This window comes from Zalophus californianus, chromosome 1, assembly GCF_009762305.2.
Source record: "Zalophus californianus isolate mZalCal1 chromosome 1, mZalCal1.pri.v2, whole genome shotgun sequence".
NCBI lineage: Eukaryota > Metazoa > Chordata > Mammalia > Carnivora > Otariidae > Zalophus > Zalophus californianus.
Genome location: NC_045595.1, coordinates 120176860 through 120195127, shown reverse-complemented (window position 1 = coordinate 120195127; position 18268 = coordinate 120176860). Strand labels below are relative to the sequence as shown.

Sequence of the window (18268 nt, the reverse complement as noted above, 5' to 3'; positions counted from 1 at the left end):
ATAGTGGGACATAAGGAGCCAGGTAAAAGGAACTGCTGTAAATAGGCCATTAGAAATGTGGTGATGAGGTGTGTGGACGGAGAAGCCTTCTGTAGTCCTAGCATTAGGTCTCAGTCTTTTGTGAGCCTGTGCCTCTGGACTGTGGACCTCACATGTGCTTTTTAAAATTAATTAATTATTTTTTTACATATGCTTCTCAGTTGTCTCCCACACTCACGTCCAATAGGAAGACTAAAGCTGGCTAGAATTTGGTATTTTCCTTCCTCAGATCAGGTAAGCACTGATAAAACCCCAGCAGGTGAGGCCCTGGGTAAGTAGTTTCTCTTGAGGGTGGACCTTGTTAAGAAAAACAGAATTACTCTAATGTATTTTGAAATAGTTTCTTTCCTTCTGCCTCTGCCAGAAGCAGGAAGAGATTTTCCTCCAATATTACAGTAAAAAACCTGGTCGATAATCTCAAAATAAAACTCAAAAAATGGTGGGGGCCCCCTATGACTGGCTCCCCCTGGGCATCTTTGACTCTTGGACTTGTCCACTTGGAGCCCCCAGCAATTCATCAATCATAGTGGTGGTTTTCCTCTCTTGGCTCTGTTTCCCATGGAGTTTCCAGTTCCTGAGTTCCTGCTCTGGTAAATTGTAATTTTCTCTATTTGCCTGTTGATCTCTTCAATTCTAGGGGTAGCAATTTGCCCTGCGACCTCATTTCTATTATTGATCAAAGAAGAGATGTTAATTTTTTTAGTTTGTTTAGCTTTTTACTTATGGTTATGATGGGTGACTTCTAAGCACGAAGAACCAGAACCTGGAGGTCCAGTGCAGTCTCAACTACTTTTTGAAGGCGTGTTTTCTCAGTTATTTGTTTAGAATGAGGGAAGCGGTGAGGTTTCAATGTCAGAGTTCCCAATACTTTGCATTGAGCAAGTGATTTTAACTTCTCTAAACAAAGAGTTTTCTTATCTATAGAAAAGGGATTATAATACCTCCCTTGTAGGTTTTCTGTAAAGGACAGAGGATATTGTATAGAAACATGCTATGGAACAAAGCAGGAGTAAAACCTAAATAAATATTAGCCGAAAAAGAGGAAGTGATATTTTTCTGACTTTGACCCCTAGTTCTGGGAGGTGGGGAGTGTTTTGAATGCCTGTATGACAACCACAGGTGGTCACAGCAGGCAGCCCCTCCTGTCACTCACACTGCCTAGGATTGCTGATCTAGCTAGTCCCTGAATGTCCAAGGGAAATTTACCTTCGGACCTTTGCATCGCTGTTTCTTTTGTATCTTCACTTAGGTATCTGCATGGCTCCCTCCTTTACCTCAGTCACATCTTCCTCAAATGATTCCTCAAGGAGGCTTTGTCAGGGCGCCCAGCTTTGCATTCACTCACAATAATCTCTACCTCCATCTCAGTTATATTTTTCTCCATAATCCTATCACCACTAGACTATATCTATCTACATAGCTATATAGCTTTTTTTTCTTTTTATTTTCTCATCTGGCTGCATCTCTGCCCCCACTAAATAATAAGGGCAGGAATTTTTCACTGCTGAATCCCCAACACCCAGATCCTATGTCTTGAGTATCATAGGTGTTCAGTAAACTCAAGGGATGAATTTGAAAGAGCAAACTACAAATTAACCTAACAGAGGTAATAAATAAGATTCATAAATGGAGAATGGCTGCCTTAAAATATTTGAATCCTTTTTCTGCACCAGTACTTAGATATTATCATTCCCCTCATCTCACTACTTACTGAAATGTAACTTCTGGAGATTTGATGTATGTACAATAGAAATAAAATAGGTAACCTGCTTTATATTAGGAGGCCACAAAGAGTGTTGACCAGAAAATAGAACTATAAACAGCAATTAAATCAAATGTCCTCATTCCTCGGTAGCCAGTGACATCCGCTGCTATAATTTTTAATTTCCCTTCTTGCTTAGATCTAGGACTTAGAATGCATATCAAGACAACTAAAATACCTACTGTTGTTGGAATACAAGAAGACAACTAGGGGATGTGGATATAGCCTCACATCTCTTAGAATTGTCTCATTGACTGTGACACCTTCAGATGAGAGAGACAAGAAGACCTGTATGTTCCTAAATGGTTATTAACTTGGGTACATAAGGTGGAGAACAGTGGTTTGCTCCCACGGCCCACTTGCACTGGAATGATTAGGGTAGTGTCACTTCTGCTCTGCAGCCCGCCAGGGCCCTGTCCTCATCCTCAGCTGAGTTCTCACCTGGTAAGAAGCAGCCAGGAATGAACCAAAAACTTAGAGATTTGGTCTCATCAAAATCTGGCACATAAATATGGTGCCAATACTCATTCCTGGGCTCTATTCCAGAGAAAAATCACAGTTTGCTAAAAATAAAGTCCCCACCATCCTGTAGACAAACCATTTCCCTCACCTGCCAAGTGATGTTAAATGCACTCCTTTCTCACCAAACTTTGAAAGTCTTTTCACCTGCCTTGCTATTCCTGTGTTCTGATATTGTCATAATGACAGAAGTCTGGTTCATACTGGTGGTATGTTTGTGACATGGTCAGTCCTTGTTTTTCAACACACTGTTTTCCCGAAGACTGCACCTTAAGGTAGATTGCCACAAAATGAAATCCGACTAGCTCTATACTGTTGTCATTATTGATTCAGATTTCATGAGAAATTGTGAAATGAACAGAGAAAGGTGCTAAAAACTGATGAATAGCATGTTGGGGCTCAGCCAAGTGATCAAAAGAGGGAGAATTTTGCTGCAAAGCAGCAAAATATGAAAGTTACTAATTCCTGATTGAATGTCTGCAGTAGATAAAAGTGGGGTAGTCGATGATTAGATGCTTTGTAATGTGGGCAATCCAGGCTCGGACAAGTAAACAAGTCTTTTCCTTGAACATTGGTCTCATTGTACTTTGCCTTTTGTTGTTGTTTGTTTTTATCAGGGAATGCCCATCTTTTAGTACTGAAATGCCTAACATAAGTTCTCAATGAATATTTTTTGAATAGAAATAGTAAAACTCTTCACAAACTTTAACCTTTTCTTAAAAAAAAACACCATCAAAATTTTCACTCATGCTTGGAAAATTATGTTTCCACGGTTTTGTTTTTAATGAATACAATGCAAATTCCTAAGTAATTATGTGAGAAATTCACGAGTCTGATATAATTTGAAATTTCAATGTACATCTACAATCTGCTTTCTAAAATTATAATTGTCTACATTCGCTGTCATGGTGGAAAATATTAAATATTTTTCTTAAATTGGTTTGGCTATGAAAAGTGATATCACCCAAAATAGAGAGTCAGACAAATAAAGCTTAAATAGAAGAGTAACACTAGTTAACTTTTATGGCTTATTTATTGTATACCATGCACTGTGCTTTACAAATATTAGCTTATTTAAACCTCTTAAAAATGGTTTGAAGTAGTTATTGTGATTCTCTCTCATTCGTAGTGGAGGAAACTGAAGCTTAGAGACATTAAGCAATGAGCCCAAGGTCAGACAACTGACCTTCAAACTCAGGCATCCCGGCTTCAAACTCAGTGCTCTTAACTATCAGGCATGTTGCAGAAATCAAAGCAAATAGAAACACAGTCAGTTACCTGAGGTGATAATTGAAGAGATAGGGCATATTATTTGAAGATTCAGGCCATTTTGTCCTGGAAATTATACTATTGTTGAACAATGGTAATTAAATATATTTAAGCTACTTTTGATTTCAGGAGAGAAAATGTGTAATGTACACAGAGGTTTACATCATTTAAGAAGTTGTTTGATTCAGAGTTGTAATTTCAGGGAAAAAAAGGCTACAAGAGATCATGTGCTCACAATCAGTTCTTTGCTAAGCATAAATGTGGCAAAATCATGGCTCTTTTATTTCCCAGTCTCTCCTCTCCTTTTTACTGCTGTACTGCTGTTTCAGGTGAACATCTCTTACCTGGACTATCACAGCTGCCCCCAAATGGTCTTCCTACCACCCCAGTTTGTTCTCCACACCACTGCCAGGAGTACTTTCACTAACCCATGAACAAAAAATGCTGTATTGCTCTCCTCCTCGTCAAGAACAATGATTGCTGTGAACTTTGAGTCATACACTCTGTTGCCTATCCAATGAAAGCTAAGCTCCCTGTCCCAGTAAGAACCTTATACACATGACTCATTATTCTCTAACATTGCTCTTTTTTTACATTTTAATTCCAGTTACTTCACATACAGCGTGGTATTAGTTTCAGGCGTACAATATGGTGCTTCAGCACTTTCATACGACACCCAGTGCTCATCACAACAAGTGCACTCCTTAATCCCTATCAGCTATTTCACCCATCCCTCCAACCACCTCCCCTCTGGTAACCATCAGTCTGTTCTCTATAGTTAAGATCTCTAGTATTGCTCTTCAGGGATTCCACTATCTGTCACCAGCTTGCTGCCTCACCTGGCATTCCACTGTTTACCTCATCATCCGCACTCTGGTTCCATTACACTTCACATTGTTTCTCTTGCTTAGTTCTCTCTTCTAAGCACACTCTTAATTATCTGGGAAGACTATGCTGGAATATAGAAGGCTGTATGATGTGTCTGTCACAGACAGTCCATGATTCAAACCTCATTATATAAGCTTGGGAACAGTGCTTAGCTGATTAGAATCTCAATTTCATCACTGGTAGAATGAGGGAGATAACATTATTTATTTTACAGGGTTTTTTTTATAAAGATCAAGTGAGATAGTATAAAGGCCTTGGCATCCAATAAATACATGTTCCTATCTTCAATCGCAGATTGGCCCTCCTTACCTTTCATTTCCCATCCCTCATCCCAGTGAGAAATTTTGGATATTACTCTCTGTGCCCCTGCTGCAACTAGGGCTGAGGCCTCTAAATTTGTAGTATTGTTTGGCACTTACCTATTTCTTATCTGTTTCCTTACCTAGACCAATAGTTCTCAACCCAGGCTGCAGACTTAAGTAATCTGGACAGCTCATTAAAAAATGCTCCTTCTTAGTTCAGTTAAATGAGAGTCTCTGATCTGGTATACAGTCATGGTTTATAAAGTTCCCCAGGTGATTTTAATATTCAAGCCTGTACTATAGATGCCTTCAGAGCAGGGATTCATTAGTGAATCTTTGCTGCCATCACGGAGCTGGGTATGGAGTGGACATTCAGTGAGTGCCCCAAAACCAAATGAATGCATGCACGCATGCATTGGCCGACTCTCTGGGCCTTCTGAATGTGCATTCAGTAAACCTGAACCCATTTAATTACAAAAATGCGATGCACAAATTAGAGTATTATTGATAAATTTACATTTATACAATGGTAATCTGTACCTATGCAGATAAAGTCATGATTTAAGTTTTCTCAAAGTCTAGATGTTGCTTCAGGCAATTTCCTATCTACTTATTTGTGGGTTCAGTGTTTTTGTTTGTTTGTTTTTCATTCTTTTGGGTCCCGAAGTCAAATGGATGAGGTGATTTTAACTTCCCAAAGGGTGCCTAAATACTTAGAGCTGAAATTAGCAGTTTACTTGCCACCATAAAATTTCTCACTGTCGGGCTACTATATATAATCCTGTCCCTTCTAGCGTTTGTTTTGTTGCCTTACTCTTGGAGTATATATGCAGATTTATATTTAACCTTCCTGTGTTCTTTGTTTTTAGTGGCCCATCAATAATTGTGTTTAGCTGTAAAAATATATACAGCACCTTGAGAGAGGAGGAAGAAAGGGACTAATGACATTGAAAGTGATAGCTCTATCAGTTTGTTAAAAGTAACTTTTTTTCCCGTAATGTCTGGTAGTGCTTTCTCTTCTGAATGCTAAACAGAAGGTGAAATACAGTAAAATGCTTCTTTTCATATAGGAAATAGTGTCAGAGCACCATGACTAATAAAATCAACTTTCTCATCTAAATGCAGTAGATTTTTAAGTTTCTTTTCAGTAGGATTCGATTTCAGGATGACCTCTAGACAGCCAGCTGAATGGTGGGTAAGGGAAGTAGACTCCTATCTTTGCTGGTAAAGAGAATCATGACTTCATTACTTCCGTTCTGGCTTAGGAATTGAAATGTTATCAGCTTAAGAAAAAGAAAGAACATACATCACTAACATGTCTCTAACTATTGTGGGGTGGGGAGGGATCTCAGTCATGGAAATTCACAGGTTAGATATTTTTTATTGAAATAAAAATGGATTCTGGGGCTATATTTAATTTCTTTACAAGGTTATTTTCTCTTAGGTAATCAGCTCAGACGTGGGGTCTACTGTTTCCTTCTGGAGGATAGACACTGGGCAGAAAATCAAACAGTTTACTGGTTGCCATGGCAACGCAGAAATCAGCACTATGGCCCTTGATGCAAATGAGACACGGCTTTTGACTGGCAGCACAGATGGGACCATAAAGGTGAGGACGCAGTGATGCTTTTCTACCCAGACACGAGGAGGCTGAAATACTATGCGAGGAGACAGCCATAGCTATATTTGTTTTTGCCTTTTTGGCCATGCAAGAGGAAAGATGAGATCGGAAGAGTTAAATAACTCACACCATCTAATAACAAAGCTGTCAAGAGAAAAAAAAAAAGCTTTTGTGGAAAAATGAATAAATGATTTTTCTGAATAAATTATTTAGACTAAAAACACAATTTAGCTTACTTATTTCAGAAAGCCTTTTCCAGTATTCTGGATCGAGGACTGCTTTGGGGAATAAGAAGTCCGAATGATTTTCCTAAGCTTCAGCTAATATCTCTAGTTTTCTTCTTAGTCTATAAAAGGAGAAATCAGGGCAACCAAGAAAACTTTTTAAGATGGCATAGGTTCAAATTTGGGGGCAAATGAATATTTTAAAGTCAACCCATGTTATAATTTGCACTTTTATGTGAAGGAAAGTGAGACAGCAAAGAAGGATCATAGGCAGAACAATCATCATATTTATTATCCTAAACTGATAGTATTTAATATTTCCACTTTTCTTATTTTGTAACTATTACTAATTTATTCTGGGAGAAAAGTGCTATTATGCTTTGCAAAAATGATCAAATTTTCATGCAAAGCTTAGATACTTGCTATCTGAAATTGTGCCTACCAGTGAATCCTCTCTGCTCCCCTCAGCTCTGAGACTAATGACAGTCTTTGATTGGAGATGGCTTGTGACACTTTAGGGCAACAGAAGGCAGTTTCCCGGAATAAGCTTTGAATGATTCTCAAACTTCTGTTATAACTAGAATCAGAGGGTATTAATGAGGTATGCCTTCCATGGTGGGGTGTATGATGCATGCCGATAGACTGCAAGGGAGGGTAATGGAAAGTTCTCTGGATATGTGGGTAGAACATGATGGAAGTTGGAGGCAAGAATTTAGGGGGATGCCAAGCTGGCCACTGTCAGTGTGAAGGAGGTGCTATGGCAGGTTGCAGTGAAAATCTCTGGAAATCAACAGAGCTGGGCCTCTGGGAAGGTTAAATGGCATGAGTTAAGAACTGGGAGCTTGGGTTTAGGTAATCTAGTTTACAGAACTTACGGGACAATTCCAACCCCAGTAGTCAAGGTGGAATAAAACGGGAATAACTGGAACTGGAGTTTTAGACAGACTTAGGCAAAAGGAGCAAGTGAGTATCCCACTTACGGGTCCTGGGGCATGAGACTGAACTGAGAAATGAGATGAGTAGACTAGGTTCCTTTTACCTCTTTCTTGGACAGTAACGTTATAGAATCCAGAGGAGAGTAGACTTGCAGATGGTTGCTAAAAGCTTGCAGATAGTCCCAGCTAAGGGACTTAGTTGGACCTGGGGACAATCAGATCTTTACAGTACCTATTTGTGGGTATTATTTTAGGTGGGTTTGCTAAGGGCCACATTTAGAGGAAAACGAAATGATATGGGTAAAGAGCATGTGCACCCTTCAACATCTCAAGCTTTGCATTGTCGAAGTTAATGTGAATTTAGTAGTATAATCACAAGTTTTTGAAGGTATATTTGTCTTTATCATAATAGCACAACAGAATTCTTAAATTTGGCAACCTCTGTGTAAGATGCACAAATCTGGGTTGAGCTGTTCATGTTCTATGAAGAGACAAGAATGAATGACATTTTCCAGTCATTTATAATTTAGGATCCAAAACCAGTACCTATGTCATCTAAGATTTAAAAGTATTGCCCTGTTTATCATGGTTTTGAGGTATCTGATTTTTAATTAATTAGCATTTTGAATAATTAATGTAATCATTCAATAAAATTTGAAATATCAAAGAGTTACACAGTGAGAAGAGTTTCTTTCTCACCTCTGTTCACAGTTCCTCCCTTGTAGCACCACCACTGTTACTGGTTTCTTGTACATCCTTCTAGCCAAAGGGCAGCATCTGTTTCTTAAGGGCAGCCTGATATATATGTTGTTCTGCATTTTGCATTTTTCTATCGTGGACATTGAGTCATATGAATGCATACAATAATAATAATGTTAGCTAACTTTTATTGCATGCTTACTAAGAACCTGGTACTGTTTTAAGCACTTCACACATACAAACACACAAATGCACACCCCCACCACATCCCCCCACATATATATCTATATGGCGATTTTACAGAGGAGGAAACTAACACCCAAGGAAATAAAGCAAATTGCTTATTAAGGTTCCATAGCTGGTTCAGTTTTGACTGAGCTTAGAAATACAGAAATGACATATTCTTCTTAATGGCTCCACTGTATGCTACTGTATAGATATTCCATATTCTGACTGTTGAGTCCCTTATTAATGAGCAGCTGGGTTGATTCAGGCATTTAGCTTTTATAAACTGCTTGAAGAATATAAAAATATTCAAAATATGTCTTTTCACACATGTAAGTGCCTCTGTGAGATGATTTTTATAGAAGTTGAAAGTCAAGGGAGTCTAGTCAAAGGGTGTATGCAATTTAATTTTGATAGTGCCCACTTGCTCTTTGTGTATGATACACCAATGATGTTTCATGGCAGGGCTTAGTTTTAGTGACCGGATGATGTTCTATTGTAAAGTTCACCCATTGGGCCTGGGTCCTCACCACCTGCCTGAGGAAGTAAACTCAAAGTGCTTGTGTCTCTGTAGGACGGGGTCTGGCATCCACTATCAACAGGACATTTTACTGGGAGAAGATGGGAAACCTATCCATAAGGACTATGTTTCAGGCTCTGTATTAGATGTTTAATCCTCCAAATGTCCCAGAGGAGTAAGTGTCCCGTGTCATAAATGAGGAAACTGAAATTTAGAGATAAACACTTAGAGAAAGAACCAGGGTTTCAACAGACTCCAAAATGTGGCTCTGCATGATTTTATAGTCTTCCCCTTAAAAATGCATACTCATTTAAAACCTTTATCTGAGTATATATAATTCGGCTATGTCATAATTAAGAAAATCCTCTCACCTTTTAAATTTACCCATTATGTTTTGTTATTCTACTTGTAACCCGATCTATTCTAATAATAGCTGATTTAGGCTATTGAGTCATATGAATGTCTTCTTCATTGAGTAAAATAACACAGTGTAATAGGATTATTACAAACAAAAAACAATGGGTAAATTTAAATGGTGAGAGGATTTTCTTAATTATGACACACCCTAAGTGAATCCGCGCTTGTCCAGAACAAAAGTTTAAAATAATCCTATTACACTGTGTTACTTTACTCAATGAAGAAGACATTTTCTGTTCTTGTCTCAAAGGTGACGTAAGTTTTTCTCTTAAAGGTATGGGACTTCAGTGGATACTGTCACCACACACTAAATGTTGGGAGAGAAGGCGCTGTGGATATTTCACAGATCCTGGTTCTTAAGAAGACGATACTGGTTACAGGCTGGGAGAGGTATGATGTGCTTCATGCAAAACTGTAGAAAGGCAAAAAGAGAATGTTTGTATTTGAATCAGAATCTAAAAGATAAAAGAACATAGAAATCTTGACTGATTCTGAGTCATTAACTTGCGGGTAAGCTAGGTGAGTGAAACTGGTCGGATTGACTGAATGCTTAGTGACTAAAGCATGGTAAGATCACGTAGCTCAAGCGGCTTTGAGAGAGGTGTTAGAAGGCTTTCTTCTGGATTTTGGAATCTTTTTCTTAATCTTTCCAGACAGGATCATAATACCACTTCCTGAGTATTAACTCCAAAAGTTTCCTAAATTTTATAGTCAATAAATTCCTAATGTATAAATTATATTCTTTCAACTATAATGGGAACTCTCATTTCTTCCTCCCTTGTTGCTTATTTTAAATTGCAGCAAAGAGGGAAATAGGTCATGGAATTCTGTATTAGCACTTCCTTCATATCTGTGCAGACAGGGGTCTTTCACGGCCTGCTTACTGTTCTCAAGGAGGAATTCTTCCATTTTATCATAAAGAAAATTATTTCTCTTTCTTTTTCTCCTGAGAGAACCAAGGGATCATAAACAGGACCTTTTCTATGGCATTGTATAAGCACTAGGAAAATTAAAGTGTCCATAAATTCAACAGTTCACAAAATATGGCTCTAATAGGTAATTTGCCCAACATTATTCACTACGGAATTTTGATCTTAATGATTTGAAGCTAGGATCCAAATCAGATTTTATACCTAGAAAATTAGTGGTATATATTTGGGGACTTTTATTGATCACATGAAAGGCTTTTTCTTCTAATGCAAATGTGCATATGCAGACTAGAAAACATAGTGCTACTTACAGCTTAGTTTTCAGGGGTAGTTTGACTATAAGGAAAGAAAGTATAATCCAGATTATTCTACTTGATATAAAGAATGAATTGAATAAGCCTCACCTTTGAAAGACAAGGCTTCTTCACATCCTAGGAACAATCATGACTCAACAGACTATGGACTAAGTATTTCTATAATCGGGTTGTGGCAATAAGTCAGTTTAATTCTCAAATATTATGGCATGGTAGATGTGAAGTATAGAGCTGATCCAACTTAAATTTTGAACATAACAAAAAAAGAATTTTAAGAATTTATCAGTGTAAGTCAAAAGTTTGGAGATACTGTTTTCTTAATTATATTTTTAAGATATCCATAGTTAGAAATTAGCATTAAAAGTAAGGTTTTTTGATTACGCAGGTCAGTTTTAAAAGATTAAATGAGTAGACTCCTTTAGAAGTGGTTTAGAGGGACACCTGGGGCACGTGGCTGGCTCAGTCCATAGAGTGTGTGGCTCTTGATATCTGGGTAGTGAGTTCAAGCCCCACATTAGGCATAGAGTGGAAGGAAGGAAGGGAGGGTGGGAGGGTGGAAGGAAGGAAATGCCTGATGTTCTGCTCTCTCTGGATGGGTGGTAACTTTCTGTAATCTTGGAGAGGGAGCTTTGTGGAGACTGAAATGAGAGAAGGAACAGTTACCATTCCTTCCATCTTTCCCCATCTTTTCCATCTTCCACAGAGGTTGTCAGGATTTGGATCCCTAGTTGGAACTGAAAGTTGAAGGAATGCATTCTCAATTGTATTATTTCACTTTTATATTGGTAGATTTAAAAAGTTTATTTTTGGGGTGCCTGGGTGGTTCAGTTGGTTAAGCCTCTGACTTTGGCTCAGGTCATGATCTCAGGGTCCTGGGATCCAGCCCCGGCATCTGGGAGTCTGCTTGTCCCTCTCCCTCTGCCCCTCCCCCCGCTTGTGCGCATACTCTCTCTCTCAAATAAATTAATTAAGTCTTTAAAAAATTATATTTCCTAAGTCAAAGCCCTTATGTTAGGACAGATTTTACCAGAATTTGGCAGGGTCCTTTATACCAGGAGGCATTTAACAAAGTAGCAAGAGGACTGGTTGACTGTTTGGTTATAGCGGGGGAGGGATGGTCCATTAAGCCAATTCCTTAAGAGTTTAGTGATTAGAGAAGAAATAACTGGAAGATTGACAGCTTATTAAGCTTTTTTTAAAACCTAGAGGGAGGTTGTTTAAGTTAAGCTGTCACTTTAACTTCAGGCTCTACCTAAATAAAGAGATTGGTTTAGTAATTTTGCCCAGGATAAGAGAGGTAGTACATTTATTGGGTGAGGTACCTAAATATGCATCTGATTTATTTTATTTATAGTGCTTTGTAACATTAGGCCCTTTACATACATTATCTAACTTAATCCTTAGCTTCATTTGAAAGGTAGGCAATATTTTGTAGATATCTCAGTCTTTATCATCAGCTCTTATCTTTCTAAGCTCACTTATCCATTTGCTTTCTGGACACATCTGCCTGCAATCTCAAATCCAACATATTTTAAACTGAATTTATTATTTTTTCCCTCCTCAAAACCCATTTTTTTCCTCTTAGCTTCAGAGCTTTGGTCAACAGTCAGAGACCTGAATATCCACCCTGGTTCTTCCTTCTCGCTCAACGTCACAACCAAGTAGTGTTACCTATTTTATGTTCTAAATATTTCTCAAACGTGTTCCTATTACTACTACAACTATATCATTCAGGGCATCATTTCTACCTGGATGAATGTCACAGCCTTCTAATTGGTCCTTTTCTGTAGTAATGCCCCCATTTTACTTCTTGAGTAGATTCTACACATTTTAGCTATAATAATTTCTTTCTACAATACATTCTATCTATGTCACTTCCTTGTTTAACACCTTTCAGAGTGTCTATAAAATACTCTGAAGCTTGCCCTGGCCTGGACCTATTCTTAGTATCATTCTTACCCATTCTTGGGTATGTTCTAGTAATCTCTACACCTAATGTGGGGCTTGAACCCATGATCCCAAGATGCAGAGTTGCACACTCTTCTGACTGAGCCTGGTGCCCACTTGGGTACTTTCCAAACTCAAATATAGGAACCTGCTGTTGGGGCGTTCCCATGTAAACCATACCCCCTTGCTTTTATTTTCTCCCCTTCTCTAGAAATTCCTCTCTAAACATTGTTCATGTGGCAACATTTATTCCTGTTTCAGGTCTTGTTCATTCATCTTCTCCACCAGAACATCTCTCTTTACTCCCAGGGTGGAAATAAGCCCCCTATTTGTCTTTGTGCTGTCTAGCTTCCTGTACTTTATTTAATGTAGAACCAGATTTTAGCATTTAATGTGTGTGTGTGTGTGTGCATGTGTGTGTGTGTATGTGTGTGTGTGTGTGTGTGTAGTGTCTGTTTCTTAGTGGATGCTCAATGATATTTGTTGAATGATTTAATTAATGTTTATTAAATTACAGGAAATCTGAAAATTAGATTAATTACTCATGATCACACTCTGAATAGGGAGCAAGCAGGATAGTTATTCAAAACTATTCTCTTTTCACAATAAACCAGGAATCTAAGTATTACCAGTCCTCTTTCACAAGGGAGAAGATGCGGCTTGAGAAAATGGGTAGCCTGGACAACATTACAAAGCTAGTAGGCAGCTGATTTAGAATTCCCTTGCCAAAGTCCACGCTCTTTCCACCATTCCTGAGTTACAAATGTAATCATTAAGTCATGGGAGAGCAACTATATTCTCTTAAACAAGTAATCTGATTGAATAGGTTGGTTATGTCAATCAAAGCTAGGAAATCAGTTTTGTGTGTTTGAAGAAACACATAAAAAACATGTTTTATCAATGAGTACTGGGTGTTATATGCAACTGATGAAACACTAAATTCTACCTCTGAAACTAATAATACACTGTATGTTAACTAAATTGAATTTAAATAAATTTTAAAAAACATGTTTTAAATTAAAATTAAATTAAAAAAAAACTAATACCTCAAAGTTTTAGCTTACTATTATTTTTCCTTTTTCCTTCCCACCAATATTTTTAAACTGCACCTAGGTAGAAAGCACTGAGTTAGGAACTATGTTGGACTGAATGTGAAGAAGCATGATTCTTGCTCTCGTGGGCATCATATTCTAATTGGGGAGTCAACTCACACAAGGCAGGATATGATAAATGCCACTATGAAATGGTGCTAAGCAAAACCTGAATTGGAAAGCCCATGTTGGTTTTCTAGAAATGCATTCATTAATATCTAGAGAATATGTCAAATCTGTTAAAAAGAAGAAGCCCCAAATTCAGAACTTCTAGAAACATGCTTCTTACCATTTTAAGCAAAATATATTTAGAGACAAAATTGTGAATTAACATTAACTTAGGGCCAACTAAGTAATGCCTGGTTAAATGCCTGGTCATATTTACAATGGTAAAATTAAATGAATAGATTATCAGTTAACTTTGCATTTGCATGTAATATGTATAGTTCTGGTAAAATCAAATAAATAATCATAATAGTTTAAGATTTTATCCTGCCCTAAAATTCTATGATTCTATACTTTGTAAAAATAGACTCAGGCTTTTAGTTTCTCCCACTGTATTTCTTTCCTTTCTGTTAAAAGAAAAACCTCTATTTATGAAGATTTTATCTCTGTAAAATAGCTAGGCTTATACAAATATAAAAAAGAGAATCACTTGTATCAATTCAAGTAATTCTGAAAATATTATTGATTGCATCTTTCACAAAGCTCTGTAAAGTAGGTGCTCAATAAATAGATGTTGATATAACTTGATTTCTAAAAGTATTTTTTAAGTGATATTAGATTAGGAATTTGAAGTTCCTCAACAAAAAAACTTATCTATCACAAGATACTAAATTCTTAATAATTGCTTTACTAAGGTACTATAATTGTATGTGACTCAATTGGTTTCTGTTATTAGGATGAGACGCAGAATGAACATTTCCAAAGTGTAACTTATTCTGAATAACCATGTTGGGATTCAGGAGGGGGCAGGTATTTTGGAAATTCACAAATAACCCTCAAACCTAATTTCGTGATGGCTTTGGTGTCCAAAATTTGACTCCCAAGAATTTTAGGAAAAAGAATAAAAATGAACTGATTTATATTGAACTCATTCTCTGCCTTTGAGATACCTCTTTTAAGCCTGAAAAGCACAATGGACTGAACAAGGATAGATTCTTATGATAACTGGACTAACAACACATGAACAATTAGCCTCTGAGGGAACAAATAGTTGATTGTGCTCTTTTGTTCTCTCCATGACAATTACTACGTGATAAGTTTTGGTGAAAGTTATTTTCCCAGCTCATTCATCCTAAAAAAGGTTGTTTTTTAAACATTTTTTTGTTTTTGTTTTTTTTTTTTTTTGTACTTGACAGGTGAACTAATTTTGTTCTCACAGTATTGGTCATTATATCTACATTCTGAATGAGAGATCTGATCATCTTCACAGATGACACAGTGACTCAGGATCTCTGATGGGAGGTGTGGAATGGAACTAGTAAACTCCTTCAATGTCAAAAGAACAAATCTCTCAGACTCCTAAAATGCCTGAAAATTGGCTCAATCTGCACTTCAATTTAACTCTTGGCAAGAGTACAAACTTAAAGTTATCTTTGAAATGGACAAAGTGAGAAATACAGTGTGGATTCTTAAGGTATTTTAAGGATAACTGTCATTTCAGTTGAAAGTTTCAGGTTAGGTTTTAAGGGAAAGGTGACAGCTAATTAGTTTCTCAACATTTTGACACACAAGGTCAGGTATCAGAAGGGATAGTTTTTATACCATCTTAGGAAAAGCATTTTGTGCCTTTGACTTGTATTACCTAAATATATCTAGTTAATATGGGTATCTTGGCAAAAAGACATTTGACATTGAATTTTGACTGAGAGATAATAAAAGAGATATAGGATTCACCTCTTCCCTCTCACTCCCGCCCTACTCTCTCCATCCCCAGAGGGTAATCTCAACCAAACTTACTATTCAGTAAAGAAAAAATTAAAAATAAATACATGTAAAGCTCTTATGAGATTCATGGCAAATTCAGAACTGCAAAGTACCTTATTTATAGTAACTTACTAAGCCTCATATTAATATTATTAAAAGAATATTAGTATTAAAATTATTGATTTTTTAAAGAAAGAATACCTCATACATAAATATATTAAAATATTCCACAAATATTTATTAAATGACTATTATGTGCTAGGTACTATTCTATGCACTGCTGATACATAAAGGAAATGAACAAAGTCCCTGCTCTCCTAGATCTTATTTTGGTAGGGGAGACAGTAAATAAACAGACAAGTAAATATAGACCACAATATCACCTAGTGGTAAGTATAATAAAGAGAAATGATCTAGGGTGAGGGATGAGAGTCTCAAGGGGGAGTGTTTTTACTTTATCTTTTAATTTAAATCAAGTTTTATTCTGATTGAAATATCCAAGTAAGTAATAGTGCTCCCCACCTCAAATTTTCTTTTCTTTTATTTATTCAAGTATATTTAACATTACTCAGGGCTCCTCGCAATAAATGTACTCTTTTTTTTTTTACATTTTTAAAATTTTATTATGTTATGTTAATCACCATACATTACATCATTAGTTTTTGATGTAGTGTTCCATGATTCATTGTTTGCGTATAACACCCAGTGCTCCATTCAGTACGTGCCCTCTTTAATACCCATCACCAGGCTAACCCATCCCCCCACCCCCCTCCCCTCTAGAACCCTCAGTTTGTTTCTCAGAGTCCATAGTCTCTCATGGTTCATCTCCCCTTCCAATTACCCCCCTTCATTCTTCATTTTTCCCTTCCTAGTATCTTCTTTTTTTTTTTTTTGTAACATATAATGTATTATTTGTTTCTCTTAATCCCCTTCACCTATTTTGACCATCCCCTCACCGATTTCCCTTTTAGCAACTACTAGTTTGTTTTCTATGTTTAAGAGCCTTTTTGGGGTTTGTGTCTTTTTTTTCTTTGTTCATTTATTTTGTTTCTTAACTTCCACATAGGAGTGAAGTCATATGGTATTTGTTTTTCTCCCACTGACTTATTTCACTTAGCATTATACCCTTCAGATCCATCCATGTTGTTGCAAATGACAAGATTTTATTCTTTTTTCATTCTTTATTCATTCTCTTTTTATTCATGTGTATATATACATATATACACATATCTTATGCATCTTATATATCTTATACCTGTGTGTATGTATCTTTTTTATCTACATCTTCTTTATCCATTCACTCATGGATAGACACTTGTGATGCTCCCATATTTTGGCTATTGTAAATAATCCTTCAATAAACGTAGGGGTGCATATATCTTTTTGAGTTAGTGTTTTCATTTTCTTGGATAAATATCCAGTAGTGGAATTACTAGATCATATGGCAATTCTATTTTTAATTTTTTGAAGAACCTCCATACTGTTTTCCACAGTGGCTGCACCAGTTTACATTCTTACCAACAGTGCATGGGTACTCTTTTTTCTTTACGTCCTCTCCAATACTTGTTATTTCTTGTGTTTTTAGCCATTCTGACAAGTCTGAGGTGTTATATGACTGTGGTTGTTTTTTTTTTTTTAAACTAGGCTCCACACCCAGCGTGGAGCCCAACACGGGGCTTAAACTTATAACACTGAGATCAAGACCTGAGCTGAGATCAAGAGTTAGACTCTCAACCAGCTGAGCCATCCAGTGGTTTGGATTTACATTTCCTTGATGATTAGTGATATTAGACATCTTTCTAGGTGCCTGTTGTCTTCTTTGGACAAATGTCTATTAATATCCTCTGTTCATTTTTTAATTGAACTATTTGTGGGTTTTTTTTTTGGTGTTGAGTTTTATAAATTCTTTATGCATTTTGGATATTAACCCTCAAGGGAGAGCCTTTATATAGGGTAGTCACAGAAGGCTCAGTTAAGGAGGTGACATTTGGACAGAGAATTTTTCATTTATTTGACAAATATTTATTGAATACCCACTATAAGCAGGTCACAATGCTTATAGCGGGTTATTGTTGTTATGTTATTGTTATTAGGAGATTACAGAATAAGACAAGATCCCCGGTTTCTAAGAATTTATAATCTAGCAGAGGAGTGTGGCTATATATATTTATTAAATGTTATAATAAAATGAAAACAGTGTGATAGATGAGAAGAAGGAAATATTTCTTTCAATTCTAGTTATTAGGGAAGTCTACCAGAATAAGATGGACCTTAGAGAATGGGTGTATGGATAGATAAACGTGGGACTGTATGTGAAAGGAAATCCAGAGAGGGATGGATGAGCACATCATGAGTGAAAACAAAGCAGCTAGAAATGTGAAGGGTGCTTAGGGAACAATAAAGGTATCATTGTGTTGAACAAGAAAGGGTACTTTGGAAACTCAGCCTCTGAATACCTCTAGCAGTTCAAAACCAGCTCCTACAAGCAAGAAGCTTATTTGAAGCCTTGGAGTCTACCTTTTAAGTCCAGGTGAATTTTGCATTCTATTACATAAATTCATCTATCCTATTTTAAAATATAAATATTGTCCCCAAACTCTTTAAATAAAATTAACACTTAGGAAAGTGAACCATATTT

General features: G+C 36.8%; 1 protein-coding gene across 9 annotated transcripts in view; it reads left to right on the top strand.

Moving 5' to 3' along the window:
* The window catches only part of WDR49 (WD repeat domain 49), a 147624-nt gene that overhangs the window by 71952 nt on the left and 57404 nt on the right, over positions 1-18268 (top strand). For all 9 annotated transcript variants that reach the window (XM_027585699.2, XM_027585703.2, XM_027585704.2 and 6 more), the window contains 2 exons: positions 6224-6388; positions 9695-9810. In XM_027585699.2, the coding sequence (XP_027441500.1) occupies positions 6224-6388; positions 9695-9810 (281 nt within the window). The remainder of the gene's footprint in view (positions 1-6223; positions 6389-9694; positions 9811-18268) is intronic.